At 37.1% G+C, this 22,857-nt stretch overlaps 2 protein-coding genes across 33 annotated transcripts in view; both read right to left on the bottom strand.

The window, feature by feature from the left end:
- Nucleotides 1–395: 395 nt before the first annotated feature.
- LYVE1 (lymphatic vessel endothelial hyaluronan receptor 1) lies at nucleotides 396–10,552 on the bottom strand. Its single transcript, XM_035550341.1, has 6 exons — nucleotides 10,471–10,552; nucleotides 4,677–4,836; nucleotides 4,432–4,571; nucleotides 2,260–2,556; nucleotides 1,382–1,460; nucleotides 396–641 (listed from the first exon to the last, which is right to left on the bottom strand). The coding sequence occupies exons 1-6, from the start codon at nucleotides 10,550–10,552 to the stop codon at nucleotides 455–457; spliced, it is 945 nt and encodes a 314-aa protein (XP_035406234.1). The 3' UTR covers nucleotides 396–454.
- A 2,491-nt stretch (nucleotides 10,553–13,043) lies between these two features.
- Nucleotides 13,044–22,857, bottom strand: part of IRAG1 (inositol 1,4,5-triphosphate receptor associated 1) — a 109,099-nt gene continuing 99,285 nt past the window's right edge. For 28 of the 32 annotated variants that reach the window (XM_035550252.2, XM_035550243.2, XM_035550240.2 and 25 more), the window contains 5 exons: nucleotides 21,173–21,280; nucleotides 20,641–20,708; nucleotides 18,791–18,910; nucleotides 17,699–17,827; nucleotides 13,044–16,481 (listed from right to left, as the gene is read on the bottom strand). In XM_035550252.2, the coding sequence (XP_035406145.1) occupies nucleotides 16,241–16,481; nucleotides 17,699–17,827; nucleotides 18,791–18,910; nucleotides 20,641–20,708; nucleotides 21,173–21,280 (666 nt within the window). In that variant the 3' untranslated portion in view covers nucleotides 13,044–16,240. The remainder of the gene's footprint in view (nucleotides 16,482–17,698; nucleotides 17,828–18,790; nucleotides 18,911–20,640; nucleotides 20,709–21,172; nucleotides 21,281–22,857) is intronic. The other 4 variants (XM_035550250.2, XM_050711158.1, XM_050711159.1 and 1 more) reach the window with 1 other exon arrangement.

Raw genomic sequence — 22,857 nt, 5'->3', positions numbered from 1 at the left:
TTGTTGTTCTGTTTGTAAACAGACTTTTTAAAAACAGTAACTATTTAACGGAAATAAACTACCCTACATGATAAAGAGCTACAATATCATTTTATTTTAGACATTAAGTTAGCAGACATCCTCCAGCCGGATAAAAAGGAATTTTTCATTACATATTGATCTGAATTCTGTGGAAATACTTACACGCTGTATGTCATTAACAGCAGATTCCTGTTTACTTCTTTATTAAGAAAAATGAGCTGTAATATGGATGTTTCATTTATTTCAGGTAAATAAGAGACCATGTTCTTTTGCAAGAGCATTTACAGTTGTAATTATTAAAAAAGACATTTTCGTATGTTAAGATAGACAAAATATTAATTCATGAGTATTTACAGTCACCAATGTTTAAAAGCATTGCTAAGTTTTGTGCTTTGCTTTATGTATTTCTAAAAAGAAGTGTACGTTCTTCGTCTTAAACTTCTGCTTCTAAACATTTTACTGTGGCCTCAGGCTTGGATTTAGACTCTTCTACCTTTTTTCCATTATTCTTTGTTTCCTTCTCAGGTGTCTTGTCATTTGACTCAGCCTCTTTGAGAGCTGTAGTTTCAACCATTTCTTTTTTCTGATTCTTGTATGAAAATGGGAAGGTTGTCTTGTACCTTTAAATAGGAAAAAAGATAGTAAAGCAGCAACACTGACATAGTTAGGTAGCATTACTCAAAATGCTAAGTATCTAGAATTAGCTTTCCTTGCCATACTCAAGGCAAAAGTACCACAGAGAATAGTGGCAAGCTGGATCATTGTACTTGTGAAAGCAATGTGCTTTTTAAAGAAATATTTTTATATTAGTTTTTTCCTTGAAACAGACAGTGCATATTCAGGATTTGTGGTACATAATGAAAATGCAAGCTGGGCTAGGATGTTAGAAATGCATACAATTTTTTGATATTTAATGATCTTCCATGTTGAAGATCTGTATAAATGACTCAAATGAGTTCAACGTTTTTTTTTTTTGTGAACAAGAGTAACTTCTACTCCCTTAAGTTTGACATTGAAAGAAACAAAATAAAGCTGCATGAACAGTCTTTTATATAAACAGATGCACACTTCAATGAAGCAACACTTCAATGTTGTTGCTGTTTTGACAGACACAGAAATGTTCCACACTAGGCATGATTGATTAATCAAAGATAGGTAATACTTGTCCTTGATTTCTTTCCTGAAAATGGTAATAGTAACAGCAAAAACAAACTTTAACTGCAGAGCAGGGATGAAGATTTTGTTCTTTGTCCTACACTTATGTCATTACATCTCTGATCTTTAGCTATATAAGTAAAAAATTCACTGACTGTACTCTAGAAGTTAACTCAGTACAAAAGAAAAGAAAGAAAAATCTTACTTTTTGATATAGCAGACTGCTAGAACAACTGAAATAATGAAGAAGATGACTGCCAGTACAAGGAGTGCTGTGGGGATACCTAGAGAAAAAAGTGAAGTAAGCATAGAGTTTTTATTTATTCTTAATTCAGACTTTCTAAAGGCTTATGAACATAAATCCAGATTCTTCTTAAGACAGCCTTGTGTAGGAGATACATACATGTAGATGTGCAGAAGAACAGAGGTATTAGGGATCTCAAAATGTTTGTTACTCCTGTTCATTGTTTGAGAGATTGAAACAGGTATTTAGGCAGTCCATGACAGATGTTTGTGTAATCTGCTCATTGGAGAGTTTTTACAACTTGCCAAGAAAATGTTTTTCTAACAAATCATCTTTCCAGTTAGAATATTTTTTTTTCTCATATTTAGTCCATTCCTCAGTTGCTGTATATTAGGATTTGTTATTCACACCTCATACCTGGAGAACAAAGCACTATTCTCCTTAAAAACAATAGAAGCAATGGAATTTTTAAGAGCCTGCAGACTCTTCTATTACTGTGAGCACATGGTGTTTGCTAAGAATTTCTCAGGAATATATTCACCGCAAATCACATTAACCAAAATTACTTTCTACTATTTCATACTGAAATATTATCAAAAAGTATAAAGTCATAAAAAGACCTTAAAAATTACTTAAAAAAAAACAAAAAAAAACAACAACTCTCTGCCTTATAAGCTTTGCCTTTGCAAAACTGTAACATTTTATTCTGCTTCCAGGTTAAGCTATATAAAAATGTATGCTGGAGTAGCAAGCAAAACCAGCAGTAAACAGTTTTCCTACTAACATCTGTATAACTAACCAGCTCTCCTAACTGAAGAGCTACCATCCATAGCCTTTACCTCCAAAGACAACGCCATCGTTCTTAAAGCCAGCACGGGAAGTGTAGTTAGGAGAGTCAATTGGTGAGTATTCCTCTGGCATTTTTGTAGTAGTCCCCTCTGTTGGTAATATTGTTTCAGTTACACATATCACCCGAAATTTCACATTTTTCAAGGCTCGTTCCGTCTCAGTTGCGTTAGGCACTCCTGTGATGTTTTCAGTTAAACCTGAGCCTGAAGAGGCAGTTAAGTCCGTTGGTGCACTTGATGATGGTCTACTTGTAGTTGGATCTGGTATACATGAATTAATTTGAACATCTGCAGTAGAGAAAGGAAACACGTAAAGGTTATGCTTCTGTTAGGTTTGTACTTACTGCACGCACATTTGCGGAAATTGTTACCCAGCCATTCCCTTCTGCAAATTATTTGTTGCCTTATCCAAATCAGGCACGCTTATTTCATATGTGTAGCTAAGACACCGATTATGCCCTTTTTATCATTACTCACATAGTTAAACACTTGGAGTAAATGCGATGCTCATTTTGTATTTGCATACCAATAATCTATTCCTCCTGAACAATACTTAGAGTAATAGTCCGTATTAAACACACACACACACCCCGACCTCCTGCAGAGCAGAAGGCTTAACTGCAGTTTCAAGCTTCAAATATTTCCAATATATAACACACTTTAAGATAAATGCTATTTTAGGTACCTTTTATCCTTATTAGGTACCTTCCACGACCTAAAGGGGTCCTGCAAGAAAGCTGGAAAGGGACTCATCAGGGAGTGATAGGACAAGGGGTAATGTCTTTAAACTAAAAGAGGGGACGTTTAGATATTCGTACGAAAATCTTCACTCAGAGGATGGTGACGCCCTGGAACAGGTTGCCCAGAGAAGCTGTGGATGCCTCATCCCTGGAGGTGTTCAAGGCCAGGCTGGATGGGGCTTTGGGCAGGCTGGTCTGGTGGGAGGTGTCCCTGCCCATGGCAGAGGGATTGGAACCAGATGATCTTTAAGGTCCCTTCCAACCCAAGCCATTCTTTGATTCTATAATAAAAACCTAAATGACAGAGGCTCTTTATTTTTTTCCGCTGTAGTTTTCAAATGTTTTTTGACATTGCAACCAGAAAGAAAATTGACAAAATGAGTTTCTATCAAATGTTTTAGCTAAGACATACCTAGAACAGGCAATAGTTTAACTATTAAGATGAAGAAATGCAGAATCATCCCTATGTTAAATTCTTATTTTCTCACCATTCAGCAAACTTCGGTCCTCTGAAGAGACCTCTGAAGATCATCTAGCCCAACCCTCAGCCAAGCAGGATCACCTAGAGCACATTGTGTAGGATGGCATCCAGGCAGGTTTTGAATATCTCCAGAGAAGGAGACTCCACAACCTCTCTGGGAAACCTGTTCCAGTGCTCTGTCACCCTCGCAGTAAAGAAGTGTCCCCTCATATTCAGCTGGAACTTCCTGTGCTTCAGTTTGTGCCCGTTGCCTCTCGTCCTGTCGCTGGACACAACTGAAAAGAGACTTGCTCCATGGTCTTAACACCCTCCCCTTAGATATTTATACACACTGATGAGGTCTCCCCTCAGTCTTCAATTTTTTCCAGGCTAAACAGGTGCAGTTCTCTCAGCCTGTCCTCATACAACAGGTGCTCCAGTTCTCTAACCCTCTTGTGCTGGGGAGCCCTGAACCGGACACAGTACTCCAGGTGTGGCCTCACCAGGGCTGAGCAAAGGGGGAGGATCACCTCCCTTGACCTGCTGGCAACATTCTTCCAAATGCAGCCCAGGATCCTGCTGGCCTTCTTGGCCAGCACAAGGGCAAATTTGCCACAAGGGCAAATTGCTGACTCATGGTCAGCAATTCAATTTACAGTCCTTCAAATCAAAATGCCTAAATAATAAAAACCTATTAAAAGTATTGTGTTGACATTACAGAATGGTAAAAGCAACTCTTTTATAAGAGCTTTCATGGCAGCACCAACTTATTAATTTGGATGAACTGAATGGACCTTCTGTATTGCTTGAAAGCTTCTCCCCACAGAGCTAAATACAGCTAGACAACATTTAAGATCAGTGGAAAATAGCTACCAGGTGATACGAACTCTCTTGTTATGAATTTTTTCATGCAGATATTAAAAAAAATCCAACCCAAACACAAGAAATGTTATACTTACATACCTGAAGAATTGAAGCAGTAAACCATAAATGTTTTAAAGTGTTCAGCATGCCATGGCACCAGTCCAACATTGCCCTTACCACATTTCTTGTTGGATATTAGCCGAGGAATTACAACCAATCCATCTTTCACCCATCCGTAGCTACAATAAAAATCATCAGTCCTTTTAATATTAGATTTGTCACCAGCCTCATGTTAGGTAAAGGAGTTTATTGAAGGTAATGAGACGCTAACTGATGTCATATACCTGCATGTTTCAAAGCCATGTTTCAAAGCCTTTTCAACCTGGTCTTTACTTGCCAGTTGTAGATTCAATTGATTGCATGCAGTACTTGCTTCTGAGAAATTCACTTTCTCCTCAAGATAAAGACCTACACCTGTGATCCTGCAAGGTGGAAGTGTGGAACCTGTAATTTAGACATAAATATTCAAGGTTAGTATTAAATACTAACATTTATTGGAATTTAAGATATCATTCAAATTGCACATTCTTAAAAGTTTCTAGCTTGAGGATAGTAGAAAAGTAATTTCTAGCAAAAAGACATACTTCACAATAAAGTTTTCTCAATAGTCTAGAATTTCAAAAGGTTTGACTGTTATTAGACTAAATGCATATTTAGTTGTATTTGTGTTGTTACCTAGAGTCAGCTTCTTAGTAAAGCTGCTGTTATTTGTCAAACTTACCATTCAAAATAGGAAAAGTAATCAGACACTTCTTCCTTTCTCTTTTTTTTTTTTTTAATTAAAATGATAAAACTAGCAGTTGTACTCAAGCACTAGACTGGATTCTGTCAGTATAACATTCTTACTAGAAAGATTTTATTATAGTTCCTTATTCCTCCTAAATTTAACTTTATTTTCTAGTTTGGCATGATATTTTTTTCCCCAGGCACTGTCATGTGTTGAATTTACTGAGTACTTGGCAGGAAGCAGGTGGTAGGAAAAGAGGGGATAGGTGGGGTGAATTTGACACTTTTCCCCTATTACTTTCCAATAGGCAACTCATCCAGCTTTTTCAGAAAGCCACAATTGGCACAGTATCCATGACACCTGCACTAGAAAAGGCATAGCTAATGTCTGATTACACCTGCTCCAGTTTCTTAGTATCTAGTCTTTCTTTATCTGTATTAAGGACACAGGGCAGAATTCAGAATTTGACACAGACAAGGAAAAAGATAATACTCTTTTGTCTCCATGTTTCCCCAGAAGCATATGCTAGATTTTTTTTTTCTTTTTTTCAGTTACATTTAGTAATTACCATGTTAAATGAAAAGGAATAGCCTGTATGAAAAAATCATCTCAAAACAACAGCTTCAGATACCCCACGAAGAAAATCCTCATACCTTGGCAAAATAAAATCAAGGAAAAAAACAAACAAACAACACAACAAATCAAGGAAAAAAACAAACAAAAACAAAAAAACACAACACAACAAAATGCAACTGGAATAACTGAATACAGTAGGGACACTTTTTGTATTTATGCAAGCTTGCAAACATTTCAACATTTCATTGCGAATATTTCAGATAAGCAATAGCTAAAGTTGTTACTTGCTGGATTTCCTTTTCAAACTCTGTGCCTACAAGGTACGTACACTAATGAATACTTCATAAAACCTGTGCATCAGACAACAGTCAGTCCACAAACTCTCAAGGGAAAATTAAATGACACCTGCAGATCCACCACATCATTTCTTAGCAAGAGAAGTTAAATTGAATGTTATGAATGAAGTCACAGAATTAGCAGCCAAGCCACTCCTACCATGAGAAAAACAGATGTCTCACCTTGTGTGGAGGGCAAAAAGAAAGGCAGGCTTTCCAGTCCTGTTCCCACTGGGTGTTGTGGGGTTGGAAATGGCTTTTGATAAGAGATGCATCTCTGTTGTTCTTAAATTTAGTTTATTGGGATTTAAATGTTGGGTAAAGCAATCATGGAACTTGGTGAATTTATCTCAGCAGCTATGGATGTTCTGGCCCCCCATTAACACACAGCAGGTGAGCCAGCGAATACCATAGCAGTCCCTATAGTGAAATCATAGCAACAACCAGGCCTGACTTGAATGTAAGACCAGCCAGACATGCTGTATGAGGATCCAGAGAAGCACTGTTGCTCAGTGGTGTGTGTGTTAGGCATCAAGGACCTCAAGTCTATCCAAGCAGTCCCAATGTGAAGATGATTCACAGTGTCAAATTTCTTCCATGTTACTGTCAAATGTCTTCCTTTCAGTCAGCGTGTCTTTGTGAATATCCTCCTGTATGTCTTCATTTCGTTCAAACTATTTCTGGTGTCAGACAGGTACTCCAACATTAAGTTTTCTCAATTCCCTTTTGTTAACAGGGAACACTCCCAGTCCTCTTGAGATTTTTATTTTTTCTTCTGGATCTCCCTCCATCACAGCTGCTGCTGTACATTCTGCAATTCATTTTCCATAGTTTTCAAGCCCCCCATTCCTTGTCTAGGATACCTAATTCCTTTCTTCCCCTACTACCTTTTATACTCAGACTTGACTAGTATTGGTTAATTAGTCAATTATTTTCCTATCTTTATATTTGAACTAATATATATACATATATTTAAAAACGTCGAGTATGGGTTTCTCAATGACCAGCTTCACAAATTTCAAATAAAGTTGAGCAGCTGATTGAATGGAATTTCCTGAAACCTTTGAAAGTTACCTAGAACTGTTATAGTCTTTAGTAAACCAATTACAGGACAAGTATTTTTTACATGAGAATTGCATAATAGATATATAGCACAATAAATATGTAAATTCAGTAACAGAAAATTAAGTCTTAAGTGGTAAGAAAAGTGATTGTAGGACATGGTCCAAAGTTTTATCTTAGAATTTACTAAGCTCTTTAAAACATAATGGAGAAGTGAAAGAAACATTTTGGAAATGTTATCAGCTTCAAACTATATTCCAGATGGGTTTACAGTATGCAAAAGAAATCCAGAAAGAGAATAGTAACCTCTTCAAAACTTTTCATCACCTCTTAAATCACCTCTGACTTCTGTACTAAAGACAACCGAGTTTGTACAGGAGACAGACTAATCCTATAGAAGCTTATTATCCTTTTGGGTCCACAAATTGCCCACACGTGTCCTTTTAGCTTTGCTCTATTGAGTTTATCTACTAATAACAGGACATCTGTGTTTTGGGTCCTCTGTGAACAGTAGTTTTACTGAGAAAGGTGGGAAAAAACGGACAGAAGAATCTCACAAGACAAATTTGTCACAGAACAGGAAGAAAATAATTTGTGCAGGGTACGGATATTGCATTTACTGTGCATGAATTCTCCTCTTGCTTTTCGGAGAAGCTGTTGTTTCTTGATCTCTGCTTTGCCCCAGGCCCTCGCTCTGATTTGTTAGAGTTGAGTTTGGCTGCTGATGTCAGGGAGCAGCAACAGTGAGGCTGTTCCACAAGAAGAGATGAGCCAGAAGCCGTAGAAGCTGTGGGTGACAGCAGCACAGGCAGGACGGTGCCCCCACCAATCAGGGCACAGCCCTGTGGTACCCAAGCAGGGCCACACTGTGGCAGGTTTGTGGCAGCTTCTATGCGCTGGCAGAGAGCAAGAGAACATGTCAGATGCAGGGTTCATCAGAAAGTTCATTTGGGAACAGCAAGAGAAGGTGCTACCTGTAGCACATGCCTGAAGTCCATCCTGAAGACAAGGCTACCTACAATGCTAGTCTGTGGTCCCATCCGTGAAGCCCAGCAGTAAAACAGCACAGGAGTCAGCTGGACTGGGCACAGGCATACTACACAGAGCTCCAAGGCACAACTGCAAATGAGCCATGAGATTAACGGGAGCACTGAACCGATGAGCTGAGGGTGCATGAGTAAGTACCCTAAGTGTTTCTTAGATGGGAACTAAGGATGTCCTAACAGCTGGAAAGGATAGTCTTAAGACTCAAGCTGTTTCCCCAGCAAAAATATATTCAGTGATTGGGATCTGTAGAAGAATCTACTGTTGTTAAGTACTTCAACCATGGAATTTCAACAGGACTTGAGCATCTAATTCAGTCAAGCCCAGTTGCTTTCAGAAGCCTTTCAGCAGATATGAAAATAAATTATCTGCAACAATGATGTAGTGTTCTTCTACATGGATAGAACAAACATTTACTCCTACAGTGAAACATCTGGAAACATCTGATATACATTTGGTATCTGCAGATATCCTAGCAGCTACTGGGATGGGGTAATTTTACCTGTCAGGACAGCAATACTCCACCATAACCGCTCTCTTACTCCCCCTCCTCGAAGGAAAAGGGGGAAAAAATAAAATGGAAAGGGCTCAAGGGCTGAGTTAAGGACAGACAGATCACTCACCAGTTACCTTCACAGGCAAAACAGATTCAGCATAGGGAAACTAATAATTTGTTACCCATAACTAGCAGACTAGAATAGTGAGAAACTAAAACTAAAAACACCTTCCCTTCACCCACCCTCTTCTACCTCTTTACCCTGAGCAGTGCAGGGGAACGGGGAATGGGGGCTGCCGTCAGTCCACAGCACTTCTCTGCCGCTCCTTCATGGTCACTCTCTGCCCCTGGTCCAAGTGGGGTCCCTCCCATGGGATGCCGTCCTTCCCAAACTGATCCTGTGGGGGCTGTCGACAGGCTGCAGCTCTTCAAGAACTGCTCCCACATGGCTCCATACCACAGGGTCCATCCATCTCCCAGGAGCAAACTGCTCCAGCACGGGTCCCCCACGGGTGGCAGCTCCCAACAGACCACCTGCTCCTGCGTGGGCTCCTCTCCATGGGCTGCAGCTCCGGTCTGGGGCCTGCTCCTGCAGGGGCTTTCCATGGGCCGCAGCCTCCTCCAGGCCACATCCACCTGCTCCACGAGGGGCTACTCCATGGGCTGCAGCGTGGAGATCTGCTCCATATGGGACCCATGGGCTGCAGGGGGACAGCCTGCTCCACCAGGGGCCTTCTCCACAGGCCCCAGGGGAACTTGTGCTGCATGCCTGGAGCACCTCCTGCCCTCCTGCTGCACTGACCTTGGGGTCTGCAGGGCTCGTTCTCACTCCTCTCTCTCCCAGCTGCGGTTGAAAAGCAGGTCAGCAGTTTTTGTTTGTTTGTTTGGTTGGTTTTTGTTTGTTTTTTCTTTCTTTCTTTCCCTCTTTCTTAAATCTGCTCTTCCAGAGATTGAACCAGTGTTGCTCCCTGGCTCAGCTCTGGCCAGCAGCAGGTCCCTTTTGCAGCCAGATGAAACTGGCTTTTATCGGACACAGAGCAACAGCTGGGCTCTGCTCACAGGGACAAGCCCTGCAGCCCCCCACTACCAAACCCTTGGCACATAAACCCAATACATAAGGTTATAAGGCATCCACATTTCCTTAACTTACATAAGAAATGGGTATTACATGACCCTGATTCAAAAAATAGGCACATACAATAGCGTTGGGGGAAGCACGTTATCTAAGTATGATAAAATTTGAAGTTGGCAATTCCCACTGCTAATTTTTCAGACAGATAGTTTATATAGAATAGGAACTCCTGCATTGTATTCACCAGATACAAGCATGCCTGCCCTGGGGATGAACCACAAGATCCTGGCACACATTTCCTTCAATTTTGCAAATCAAGAGTCTGTGAGGATATTGCCAAATCAGACAAAAAAAAAAAAAAAAAAGCATTAACAATAGCAATAGCATTTTCACAAATCTGGCTTCACACACATTGTGCTTTCTGAGGATTGTGTAAAACTATTTGCTATGCTGTCTTCAATAATATAAAGTCACATTTCAATAGTTCTAAACTTAATCCTAAACGCACAACCAAAGTTCTAGAACAAGCAGTTCTATAGCATTTACATAACACTTGAGCTTATCAAATCATTAGACAAACAGTGAAAGATTTCCCCTATATGTTAGAGTATTTTTCATTGCATATTATGAAAATCTTGTGGTTTCCTATGCTAGCAGGCCTATCTACAAACAGACACTTTCTCCCATTTTGTTTGCAAATATAGCTGCTTTTTTTGAGTACTTTACTGTTCAACTAGGATATTTTAAAAAGTGGAACTTTACATACCTGTTATAAAGTAATTTTGAGTCATGAATGTCATAACCCAGACTGAAAACACTGCTGAGGTAACTCCAAAATAAGTTGTCATTGTCACAAACTCGGAAAATTGAGAAATTCAAGGTGATTTGTCTTCTGTGCTGAGAAAAGTTAAGATGTTGGATACTGTCAGACCACCTTTGAAACTGCCTTTGAGATGACTTCTTGAAAGCAACTTCCAGCTGTCACTGCACTGCTTCATAGAAAGGATGTCGGAGCAAATGCGTTGACTATCCCACACAAAGGTGAGGTCACTGACTGGAAATCCCTGATCACCTTTAACTCTTTCAGCATTTGCTGGAAAATTTAACTACTGCTGACGCAGAAAACACAGCTGAGGAAGGGAGATAAGACTGGTAGACTGCTAAGTCAGTAAACACTCCGAAAGTTTTTTTGTTATTTTTTCCTGTTTTACTGATTAACAACACATTACTCACGCTATTTATCTGGTAAATAAACATAATTATCTATTGTATCACAGCAAAGAGAACAAAAATGAGCATTTTTCTTTTGGAGTTAGAAGAGCATCCATTCCCCACTGTCCTCTATGCCTTCGTGTAGTGCTTTTACCTTCCTTTGCCTGAGAGTTGCGATGCAGAAATAGGTACCATAATGCATAGGTAATTTGATACTTGGTTTTGAACAGATTTGGAGATGTGCTACCATAAATGGGATTCCTTGTGAGACTCTAGGGGACTGGCTCCCACCACTGTCCCTATCACATCTGTCTTCTGTGAAGTTCCAATAAACAGTTATTTCAATAGACTGATTCAAACCACAGATAATCCTGGCAGCTATAACTTAGAAAACCTTCAGAAAGTATTAGTAGAGTAATGTGGCACAGGTCCCACCTCTTACAGCAGCATATACCACGGTTATGTGGATACTACCATATAGACATCTACAGAGCCCAGTGGCAGATGCTGCTGTGGTTAATGAAATGATGTCTCTATTACCAGCAAAGAAATTTAAGATCTGGTTGTGTTTGGGCTGTGGTTTGGAACTGAATGTTGGCAAAGCTCCTTGAGATCTGAGACAAATTTCTTACTCTAATTTCTATTTTGCCTCTGTTGTGCTATACTTACATGCTTCTACAGAATTATGACAATCTGCAATACTGTAATCAGACTGTCAACTGAAGCAGGTTCTAAATGAATTCACTTCAATCCATTATGTAGGAGAAATTACTAGTTATTCTGCTGCTTTCATGGATTAGTGGTCTGTGACAGTAAAACACTGAAAATAGTACAACACTTGACCATCTCCATGCTTACCTTGAACTGCTAAATATTCCCTACCCTGAAAAATTATTTCCAAAGCTGGATTTCTCAAGAGAGACATTTTAAAATTGCATGCTAATTGTCCTGTCATGATTTACCACTTTATGCCAATTGTTCTCATTGCAGCAAAGCTCCTTTAGTCAAACTCTGTCAACATTCTTGATGTTTAATACAATTTTTAGCTGAAAAATATGAGATGAACACCTTGGTAACACTTAACAAAAATACAAGTTCCTTCCACATGGTTTTGTTAGAGCAAAATACAGATTAGGAGAGAAAAAAATTAGAATGATGAAATGAGCCTTAATAACCTTTTTTTTGGTCAGTTTCTTCCTTTTTACTTGTCAGCTGTTGCAAAACTATGAGGAAGATCACTCATCTGGACTGCAAAGCTAACAAAAGCTTTCTAAATTGTTTACGGGTCTTCATCTTAACTTCTGTGGTGAAAAAAAAACAACAACACCTTTCTGTTGAATGTGTTTAATAAGCATTTGGACAAAATATTTATGGTAAGCTATAAAGAAAATCCCATCATCTCATACCTATGTGCTTCAGAAAGTTGATGAGGATTGCTAAATGGAAGACTTTTGTGCTGGGGAGAACAGACTGTTCTCTACAATCCTTTCTAAAGGAACCCTGAAGCATCAACAATGGAAAGAGAAGTTAAGAAGAAAAAGATGTTTGTGTGAAATATACAAATAAGAGGATCTTTTTTCCTGGTAACAGCCATTCCTTTCCAGATTGTCATTGTCCCAAAGTTTGTCTCCCTGAAACAGACCACCAGAGATTCAGCTGTGACAAGTATGTTCTTCACAGAAATAGAGCAGTCTCTTTCCTGCTGATCTGGCAGTTCACCTCTCCACAAAGCCCAGGCTTCCCAGACCTCCCAAGCCAACAGGAACACCACTCAAAGAATCCTAACCTCCCAGTCTCCTTTACCTTTCAGTCTTCCATCTCCTCAGTGACCTGCAGCCTCTCTCTGAAGCAGGAGTTAAACTCTCTCCAGGATATTTCAGTTTCCTCTCATTTGTTTTTAGGATATGACAAGGATGACCCTGCTTACAAACACTTTATCAAAATGGGAGTTTGCTTGATTCTTCTGCATCATTTTTCTGAAGAACTGAAAGACTAAGAACAAGATCTTTGGTATGTGTAACATGACACTACATTATGCAGTTGGCATTTCAGAAGAAGATAGCCATTAATATGCAGACAGAGCACATATGAAAAATAAATCTTTAAGGTAGCAACATTGAGGACTTTGAAACCATACTTTTATTTCAAAACTCAAGTATGTGATACTATACAGTACAATACCAGCACACTGGTGCAAAATCTTACAATGCTACAAATATAAATATGATACACAAAAATAGTGTTCTTTTAAAATTCCTCTTACTAGAAACATCTGTGCTGTGCAGGAGAAACAATAAAATGTGTCTTGTTAAAACAAAAAAAATAAATATTGCACCTCAAGAAAACTATTTCAATATTAATAGCATAAATAATAAATCTATTTCTTCTTATCTGATGTGATCTTTGAACACAGAAGTTTGTTTTTTTTAAACGTGTTGCTGTTTTTTTAAACAGATAAAGAAAATTAATATCCAACAGATAAAGCTACATCTAGAATAGGTTTTGATCTCAACCTAATTTTCTATCAAAAAAGGTGTCTTCATTACTTAACTGAAAAATGTAAGCAAAAATATTTAATGTGCTGTTAGTCACCGTGATCTGTTATTTTTAGTGGACAGTTTTCTCCAAGCAGGTAAAACAAAAATATATATATATTTTCATCAACTTAATCGTCATCTTTTAATCTCCATTGAAATCCCTTGCCTCTTTCTGTCCATTCCCCATAACAATTAATAACTTTGTGGCTAAATTACACTCGCCTTAGACACGCAAGTAATTCAGTTCTAATCAGTACAACTACTTACGGAAATTTGCCCTTGTACAGAATTCCAAAAGACAATGAAGACCCTGGTCACACACTGACCAACAGAAACTTTGCACATGCCTAACATTAAGCAGTTGTAGAGTCTTATTGATATCAATAACTTTCCACATGTACTTAAAATAGGGTGTTGGATCAGTTATCAGTGCAGAGGTAAATAAGAGCAAATTAATTCAATTAGAGACAATTCAATTGTTAACAATTTTTCCTCAGTACACTAACATATCCACTATCACAATCAAGTATGTGCCATAATTTTTGGCATAGTAGATTCTGAATCTTCAGGACTATTTACCCAGAATTTTTATTGCCTTATTATGTTACCAACACTATTTCTAAAGATTTTTAAGTTAAGGAAGCTGGTTCTAATAAACAAGTATTGAAAGAGCCACTGACAAGTTTCTTTAAATAATAGAAGTACATGAAATGTCACAGTAGTTCTTAATAGTTAGATGCTCTAAACATATACCAAGTAATTTGCAAGAAACTCTCTTTGGTCTTATTCTTTAGCAATTACAATATCAGACCAAATGACACTTTCCCATTATCCTTTTTGAACTTCCTTAAACACTCTACTCTACTCCTCAAAACAAAACAAAAATGTATATATACATATACACACACAAACACACACAAAATAAAATAATAATTTAAAAAAAAAAAACAAATCTACCAACTGCTTATGGATTTACTTACTTTTCCCCCCAAAGTTGGTAATGGTCTACTTTTTTCCCCCCCCCCTCCTTTCTCCATGTATTTTTATTTTAACAAAGATGTAGCTAGAGATGCAAAAACCAAAATTCACCAGCATGACATTTGTTACTAGTGCCAGACACATGAATTAAATTTCTGATTGCGTTAGAAACCTGTTTTCTGTGATGGTTAGCTTGAGTTTCAGTGTTTACACCAAAAGAAAATAAGCCTACATTATCTGCATCTGAGCTGAAATTACAGTACTTTATAATGTTCTTATTTGTCCGTAAAACAGACCTGTTAGTCAGAACATGCCAAAAGAATTAAAGACACAAGAGTGCAATTAAGTGCCACACTGATTTTGATATTGTGGTTAGATTCAAGCATACAGCTATGGAAGACAAACATAGTTCATCTTCAATCAGAAGTGGTGTTCGACAGGTACATATGGTATACCTTGAGTGACATACATTTTGGTCTCAGTCCTAGGCATGAATTTCTTTTTTAGGATAATGGTTTCACCCTTTTGAAACTGCTTATGTCTAAAATTTGCAGGTTTTCATATTCCTCGGTAGCAACTCACAACTCCCAAACAGGCAAAACTGTTGAAAAATCTGTTGAAAAATCTGGGCAAAGATTAATCTGCCATGACCTGGTAGTTTAGCTTTGAAAGTTTATCAAAGTAGTTATATACTTGGCATAAGATTCTGAAAATTAACTACTAAAACATGCAGCGACCTCTATGGTCATCACTACTTTCATGTCCTCACTCATATAGGCACCTGTATGGTTTGGCAGTGTACAGAACTATGTTCCTACTGCAGATCTCAAATGACATCCATTTCTAATATTAGCAATAGGTCCATTTACTGTAATTATCTTTATCTGTGATTACAGACAGGTTTGAAGATTTTTTTTTTTTCTTTTTTGAGGGATTGGACATGTTTTCCATATCCAAGACTGATGTATATTGGACTTCAGCAACACATCTAATTGTCTGAACAATTACTTTTTGCTGTAATGTTTAGTGACTGAGTGGCATAAACCACACAGTTATTCAGATAAGTAGCAAAATTTGTTACAAAGCATGTCTGTGATACCTCAGAAGTTCCAAGATCCATTGGACAATATCAACTGTACTACCTAGACCTCATTTTAGGTTTTGTTGTATATCCTACTCAAAAAAAGAGGTGGTCCCATTCTTAAAGTATGTCATAAGAGGTACTTAGTATTCCATTTAAATAACCATACAGATAATTCCTCTTATGAAATTACTGTATCAGCAAGGCATGTGGTCTGATAATTTTAACATGACATAGAAGGCCTTCTATTTCTACCCAATTGTAATGAATAAAAACATTAGACTTTTAAAATGCGAAGGAATTAAATGCCATTAATACTTGAACAACAACGACAACAAAACCTGACCAAAACACAAATTCAGGAATTGTAAAGTAAAGCACTAACTGCAAATATAGTTTTAATGATTTTTCTTCAAAACCATAGGAGAGATGTCAACATCTTGTGCAAGTTTTCCTTGCTGGTTGCTGATTACTGCCACAACCTTATCATGATTCAATACTACTTTAATCACATCAGTCATTTACAGTAAGAAGACAAACATAATTCTTTACCAAATTATCATTTTGGCAAGCTATGTTCATAATGTATCCCCAAACTTTGGGGTGAAATAACTCACTTGTGCAACAGATGACATATACTAACCATAAAGATGACTAAGCACTACCTTTAACAACTGTGTTCTAATACTGTGCTTTCTCTGGTATCATAAATACATGTTGTTCGTTTATTATTCAGTGTGTTGCTCATGTTGGAATCCTGAGTTCCACCATGAATATTGATGAACAGCAGAACAGCTGGCTTTGCCTTCAGGTCCCTCTGATATTTCGTCACAGGAGTTGTATGAATGGTAAATTCCCAACACCACAGCAAAAATGATTATCGCAGCCACTACAAGCCATACCACATTCCAGTGTTTACACAGTTTGGGGTACAGAATATATAAATAATTAATGATGACTTCAAGTCTGCTGTAAAACAAAAAGGAAAAAGTTATATAGTAATATTAGGCAAATCAATTACCTTAAGCTTTTAAATTTGAGATGTTTCATAGATGTACTGTGCATCGCTTCTCTTCCAAAGACAAGTGTCTTGCCAGAAAAGAGAAAGAACTTAAGTTCTTTCAAGAATAACTGTATACTCAAATATGGGTGATATTTGCAAGATGACTGTAGACAGCTACCAAGCCATAACCTTGGCTTCTAATTCTCCCACCTGTCAACTGGCAAATCTCAGAGCTTGACACAATTTTAAATTCTGCCTTGCTCATAGCTTGCTCAATTAAGCTAAACATTATAACATATTCTAAACATCTCCTCCTAAGAGTTTCATGACTAGTGAGATGGCTGCCCTTCTGAACATGACTGAAATTTCAAATTAACAGCTGTTTATAATCATAATAATCTGGGACTGAGTCCCTTGGGATCACGTAGAGATCCCTACCTTATCTTGGGTTTAGACATATTACTTGCTTTGGCCAGTATTCAATTCCTCTGTAATGCAAAAGTCTCTTTGCTTTTAAAAATGCAAGAAATTGCAGGTATATCAAATGGGGTTGGTAGAACCACGCGGGATACAATCAACTCTAAAAAAGCTGAAAATTTCAGAAAAGTTTTTCGGTTAGGCACAAATGTTTAAGGTATGATACGCAGAGGATTCAAGAGTCCATACCATACACAAAGAGTATTGGGTACACATGAATGTAATAAATGTGACCCTCTGCTGAAAGGCAGGCTATTTTAGCTCCAGCATAATGTTCTGCAGCATTTATAGAGATTCTAGAGGGAGCAAGCATCTGCCTTGAGTCCAGCATAGCTGAGGAGTTCACGTTAATCTGCATTCAGCTTGTAGATGTACTGAAAGATTCTTAGGTGAATAGACTGGCTAGGACCTTTTGGGAATGAGATATGACACAAATAGGGGCATCACATTCCTGAATTACAACTTTCATAAGACAATGCATGTCTACTGAGAGATGCATTTTAGCATCTAAAAAACTTTTGTGGATTTTTTTTTCCCCTCAACTGCACTAACATGGAATAAGCCATTCTGTGAAATTAGTTGTTTGCAAAATCCTTCCCTAGACTGGAAGAAAACATGCTAAAATAATAGCATAAAACATACATGGTTGGGTACCACAAATACAAAGTGGCTCTTATAGTATGGACACATCACACCAGTGTCTCACCTGCTTTTCAGTTTTTTTATCTCATCATTTTCACTTTCTTCATGCTCATCATGACTTTCTTTTGGTGTCTCTTCATCTTCTTCCTTCAGCTCCTGAAGTTCTTTGGTTTTCTTTAAGCCTTCCTGATAGCTTTAACACAAAAAAATTTTCTTAGTCTAGCCTGCTACATAAACATGGTCCTATGTAAAGAAAAATTAGAAAAATTAGAAAAATTTTGTCACGTACAATAAAACACAGTGTTGCTGCAGCACTCAAACAAGAGAAAAGATGAGCTAAAGACTACGAATATGCCACAGAGCCACACTTCCTTAATAGACGATTATCTTAGTTCTATTAGTAAATCTTGCAAAAGCAACAGAGGGTTATCTTAGTTCTATTAGCAAATCTTATTTTGCAAAAGAAAAAAGGTTATAGTCCTTAGCAGAGCACTATAGTAGAGTCTATAGTAAAGGTGTTAGTGAGCATTTCTGCTTATTGTTATTTTAATCGTTTTGACCACCTACTCGTTTTTTTTGTTGTTGTTGTTGTTTGTTTCGTTTTTGAGAATAGATAGAAATCAATGCAAAATATAGATGACTTTGGATCTGCAGAATGGGATCCGAACTTTTGTCTCCCTACACATAGTACTAAGTTTTTTGCTTAACATTTGGAAACAATAGATGCCAAAGTTGTTAATTGCCCCAAAACATGCTGTGTAAAGCAATTTGTCACACAAACAATATGACTTTACTGCAAAAGTTGATGTCTACTCTTTGTTCATTTCCATGTACACCTTTCAGAAAAAGCATTTTAGAAAGTTGTTTTGGATTGTCCTATTATGAAGCTGAGTACTATCAACATATGAACACCCATCTAACTCAGAATCTCTAACTGCTCTCCCCCAGACTGGCTAACATAAATAATGGATGAAAGTGAACAGCCACAATGCAGATACAAGTGATGCTCACTCACATTGCTTCCCATACTGCTTCAATTGTGACCATCTTCTTGGAGCTTATATCAATTATGTTGCTTATTTAGCATTTAGAATCACACTATAAAAAATATATCTGGTAGCACGTTTAAAATTTAGTTCACGTAAAACATTCCCACCCTTTGTTATATGCTTCCTCTTCTATCTTGGCTTTAGTTTCAGGATTGATCTCATCCAACCCACTCTGTGTTAGTGCAGAAGTTGAGGTTTCACAATCAGGCTCTCCATTAGTCTTTCCACTGCCAAGACAAAAGAAACAGAAAAAGCAAAAACACCACTGATGAAATGTATTGTATTTGGAGTATACTACTGCATAGGAACAATTTAGTTTGTGTGATTCCTGATTCTGTAATGATCAATCCATAAGGATCTCTGAAGAAAAACTGAAGAAAAGTCTGATATTTGATAACTACTTTTCTTTTTTAATTGAACCAGTAAGAAATATTAATACTTTTTCTTTTCCTTCAGGATTTCTGTACAGCTTCAAAAGATGATCCGAATCTGGCAGAGTTCTGTTGAACTGTAACAACCACTGGCAATGCTTTTTGCCATAGTTCATAACTTTTGTTTTCCCGCTTGTTGCATATTTTCATTTTTCGTAAAGTACAGAGATAAAACAAAGACATAAGATATTTTTTTTCCTTTCTCAGCACTAATCTAAAGTATGTGAAAGTCAGTATCCTGTACTGACTTGTGATCTGAATTCTTTTAAACTTTTAATTTGCACAATATTTAAAGCATCCTATCAAACTTTAATTCAAATCAGCATTTCAGATATTGTATTGTGATACTGTAAACAGTCTAAACCACCAAAGTAATAGTATTAATAATTAAAAAACATCACTGATTTGTTACTAAGTAAGTTTTACTTCTGAAACATCAGCAAGCAGCTTCCTTAGAATGTGCAACATTTCTTGAAAGAGCTAAGTATTTGGAAAGGTGCCTGACAATTTTATTTATGCTTTCTGCACAGGCTAGAGATAAGAATAAAGTGTACACACACAAGGGTTTGCAAATGCAAAAAGACTTGTATCCATAATGGTAATAGTTTACAAAGATCTTGTACAACAGATTGGATATGCTTTCTGTTCTCATCCCAGTATCATGTTTTCATATCATCCACCTTTGTGGATCTTGTTGCAATTTATAGGTTCTAGAAAAATATAGACGTTGAGGTACTGGCTTGTCTAACAGCCTGAAAAAAAAAAAGAAAACCAACCCACAAATGTTTCGTGTCTCTATTCTATACTAAAATTTCAATCCTATTGCTTTCATTTAGCTGAATGTTTATGTTTACATGTATACTAAGAAATAATTACTACTCAATTTAGTCATTGTTTTGACTTCTATAAAATTCTGATGATCTAGCATTATGATAAGTTATACTTCTTAATTTCATTTTTTTTTATTCATGTAAATTTTAAAACCTGCATGACACTGGATATCATAGTATTTCAAAATACAATTCTTACCAGCTGGCCATATGTTGAGAAGGCAAGAGCAGAAGAACTTAAATTATGCTGACAGTAAAATTTAAGAACATGCATACCCAGGGCTGTTCATGGCCAACTTTAGGTATAGCATTAATTAATTCCAGGAAATATAAAAAAAAAATCCACATGTATTATATGTAATACTCTTAGTTTTGCTGAGTTCTAAAGGTAGGCCCTACTCAAATGTATAATTTGCTGCATCTTTTACTTGATGAGTTGCAATGACTGTTGGATCATAGCAGACTAGATTTAGTTCTGCTTCTAAATTCTTTGTACATAAAAAAAACCAACATATGATGATATAGTATAAAATAGTTACCACACCTTGCAATCAACTTGAGTCAATAGTGTGCCACTGATTTCCATACCTTATGCCTTTGTATAATTTCTGTCAGGAAAGATTGAAATTATACGAGTAACAGTTTCATTTCATACTAAGATTCAATAGGTAATGAAATGACATAGAGAAAACTCACTTCTCTAGAAGTGCTGGCAGAACAGGAGTAGATGTTATATTGCTCCTTCCATTGCCTGGTGATTCAGACTGTAAGTTGAAAATGAGCGATAAATGCTACATCCATGAATCAATTTCAAATGAGTCTTCAGTAAAATGACAAAGTCAATGTGCTACTTAGGTTTTCTTCCCATACCTACCAGCAAGGTATTTTTAATACAGAGCTCACAAATTACTCCCTCTACCCACAATAAACACAATAAATACTGGATTTGAGCACTATAACAATTTTTCTGTGGCATTCCCTTCTACAATGTTTTTTTTTTCCTCCAAGAAAGTATCAAGTCTCTTTCTTTGTTATATATTGATCACTAAACACTAAACAGTAAAATAGTCCCTTACACAACAGAAATTACCTTTGTCCATCCCATTCATTAGGACGTAGTCAAATTTAACCAATTAAAGGGTTTACATTTTTTAGTAACTATGGCTTGGCCCTGTGCAAAAGTGTTTTAAACAAAGCCTCGTACCTTTCAACTGTAGGTTTTACTTACTAGGGATGGCATTGAAGGTATAGGTGAAGCTGTTGGTGACTGACCAGGAATGTTCAAGGAGTTAAATTTAGGAACAACTGCAACACTGACTCGCCTCCGAGGCATATTCTAGGACAAAGAACATTATTTTTTTTCTGTCATACAACAAAATAGGCCAAAGAAAAATTCTGAAAGTTAAGAGGTATGTCAGGTATGTATGTTAATGTCAGCAAGAAGACATTTAAGAGAGTTAGCAGCAAAATTATGGTAAACTGCTGTTAGGGCTGTGAACATCCCCCAAACTTACTATCTACTAGTGCTTCTATCTTCCTAGTACTATCTGGCATGGCAAGTGCTTAGTGAGAATCAAACTTCTGTACAGGGAAGCTTCGCATTTTTTTACTCCACTCTGAAAGCCCAATAACATAAGTGACACAGGAGGCATATTCTAAACTGTCAGTTCTCATGAAAGGCTATTATCTTTGGTTAAACCAGATACGTACTGATACGGGGAAAAATACCAGAAGACCAGAAAATAATGAAGTTACATATGATACTCTTCTCTTGCTATGTACCTGTTATGATATACTGTACTCACCGGGATATAGTGCTTTTTTTAGTTTTTATTTTTAATAAAACTACACATTATTACAGAAACAATAACATCCGTTCCCTCCACAAAGGAAGAAAGCTTTCCCCCCCCACTCTTGAGTTGTTAGATATTTATCTAGCATCATGTGACATTGCTTACATTTCCCAAAGACCATGGAAATCCTTCATATGATAAACATATGCTAGCTTTATACATTATATTATAGCTCAAGTGTAGATCATATAAGTCTGTCACTCGGTAAGAAGCCAAATAATTTATCTATGTTATACAAGTAGTGAAATCTATGCATCCCACTGAGTAAAAAAGCAAACAAACAAACAAAAAAACACAAGCACATATAGCATCTAACAGCATCATCTTACTGCATATCCAGACATTTCTAAGATTCTGCTCTAGGTAACTTGACAAAAAATAAGTTCAACAGGTTTACTGAATATATACATAGGATCACCTACTCTACGATCCTGGATCTAGACAGGACCAATTTTACCTATTCATTAATGACAGAGATACACCTAATGTACTCCTAACAAAAGGGAAAATTCTTCCTGCTCAGCACTCAGAAGTGATAGGAATAAATTAAATATAAAGAAGTACAACCCAAATAAAAATATGAAAAGAAATACTAGACTCAGTAATGCCTCTGACCAAGTTTCATAATGGCCAAACCAGGACTTAGGTCTCTCAAATAACTGGTTATTTTAGGAGGTTTTAAATAAACTTGGACTCCAGCAACAGGAAGTTTCAGAGAAATAAAATCGTGGTCTTGTTAATGTTATTAATCAGTCAAGTTAAAACAATCTGAAATAAGCTCCCCTCTCTCAATGCTTTGTCAAGACAAACAAGATATTCTGATGGCAACTGAAAAACAAGCGACACTTAAAAAATTATTATTGACATCCATCTTCTGAACACGATATCATACTTAAGATAATGAAAATGGTATGTTCCTGGAATCCCTCAAATAGAAAGGTTTGATCCAGTGTACTGCTTCTTCACTGAAGAACTAGAGCAATGCAAGGGACCTAAGCCACCTTCTGCAGCACCGGTATGTGGCCTGGAATATGACTCTTCCTAAATAAATATGTCCCTT

The sequence above is a fragment of the Cygnus atratus genome, chromosome 5 (genome assembly GCF_013377495.2).
Source record: "Cygnus atratus isolate AKBS03 ecotype Queensland, Australia chromosome 5, CAtr_DNAZoo_HiC_assembly, whole genome shotgun sequence".
In the NCBI taxonomy this organism is placed as follows: domain Eukaryota; kingdom Metazoa; phylum Chordata; class Aves; order Anseriformes; family Anatidae; genus Cygnus; species Cygnus atratus.
The sequence above is the reverse complement of the archived record's forward strand: the minus strand, read 5'-3'. Positions and strand labels throughout refer to the sequence as shown.

What these genes read in the sequence shown, in the direction of transcription:
- LYVE1 (XM_035550341.1), bottom strand. Translation starts at nt 10,552, where the DNA reads ATGACAACTTATTTTGGAGTTACCTCAGCAGTGTTTTCAGTCTGGGTT. An exon ending in TCAAAATTACTTTATAACAG is followed by an intron (nt 4,837 to 10,470) that starts GTATGTAAAGTT and finishes TCTAAATTACAG; the next exon opens with GTTCCACACTTCCACCTTGC. An exon ending in TTACTGCTTCAATTCTTCAG is followed by an intron (nt 2,557 to 4,431) that starts GTATGTAAGTAT and finishes TCTCTACTGCAG; the next exon opens with ATGTTCAAATTAATTCATGT.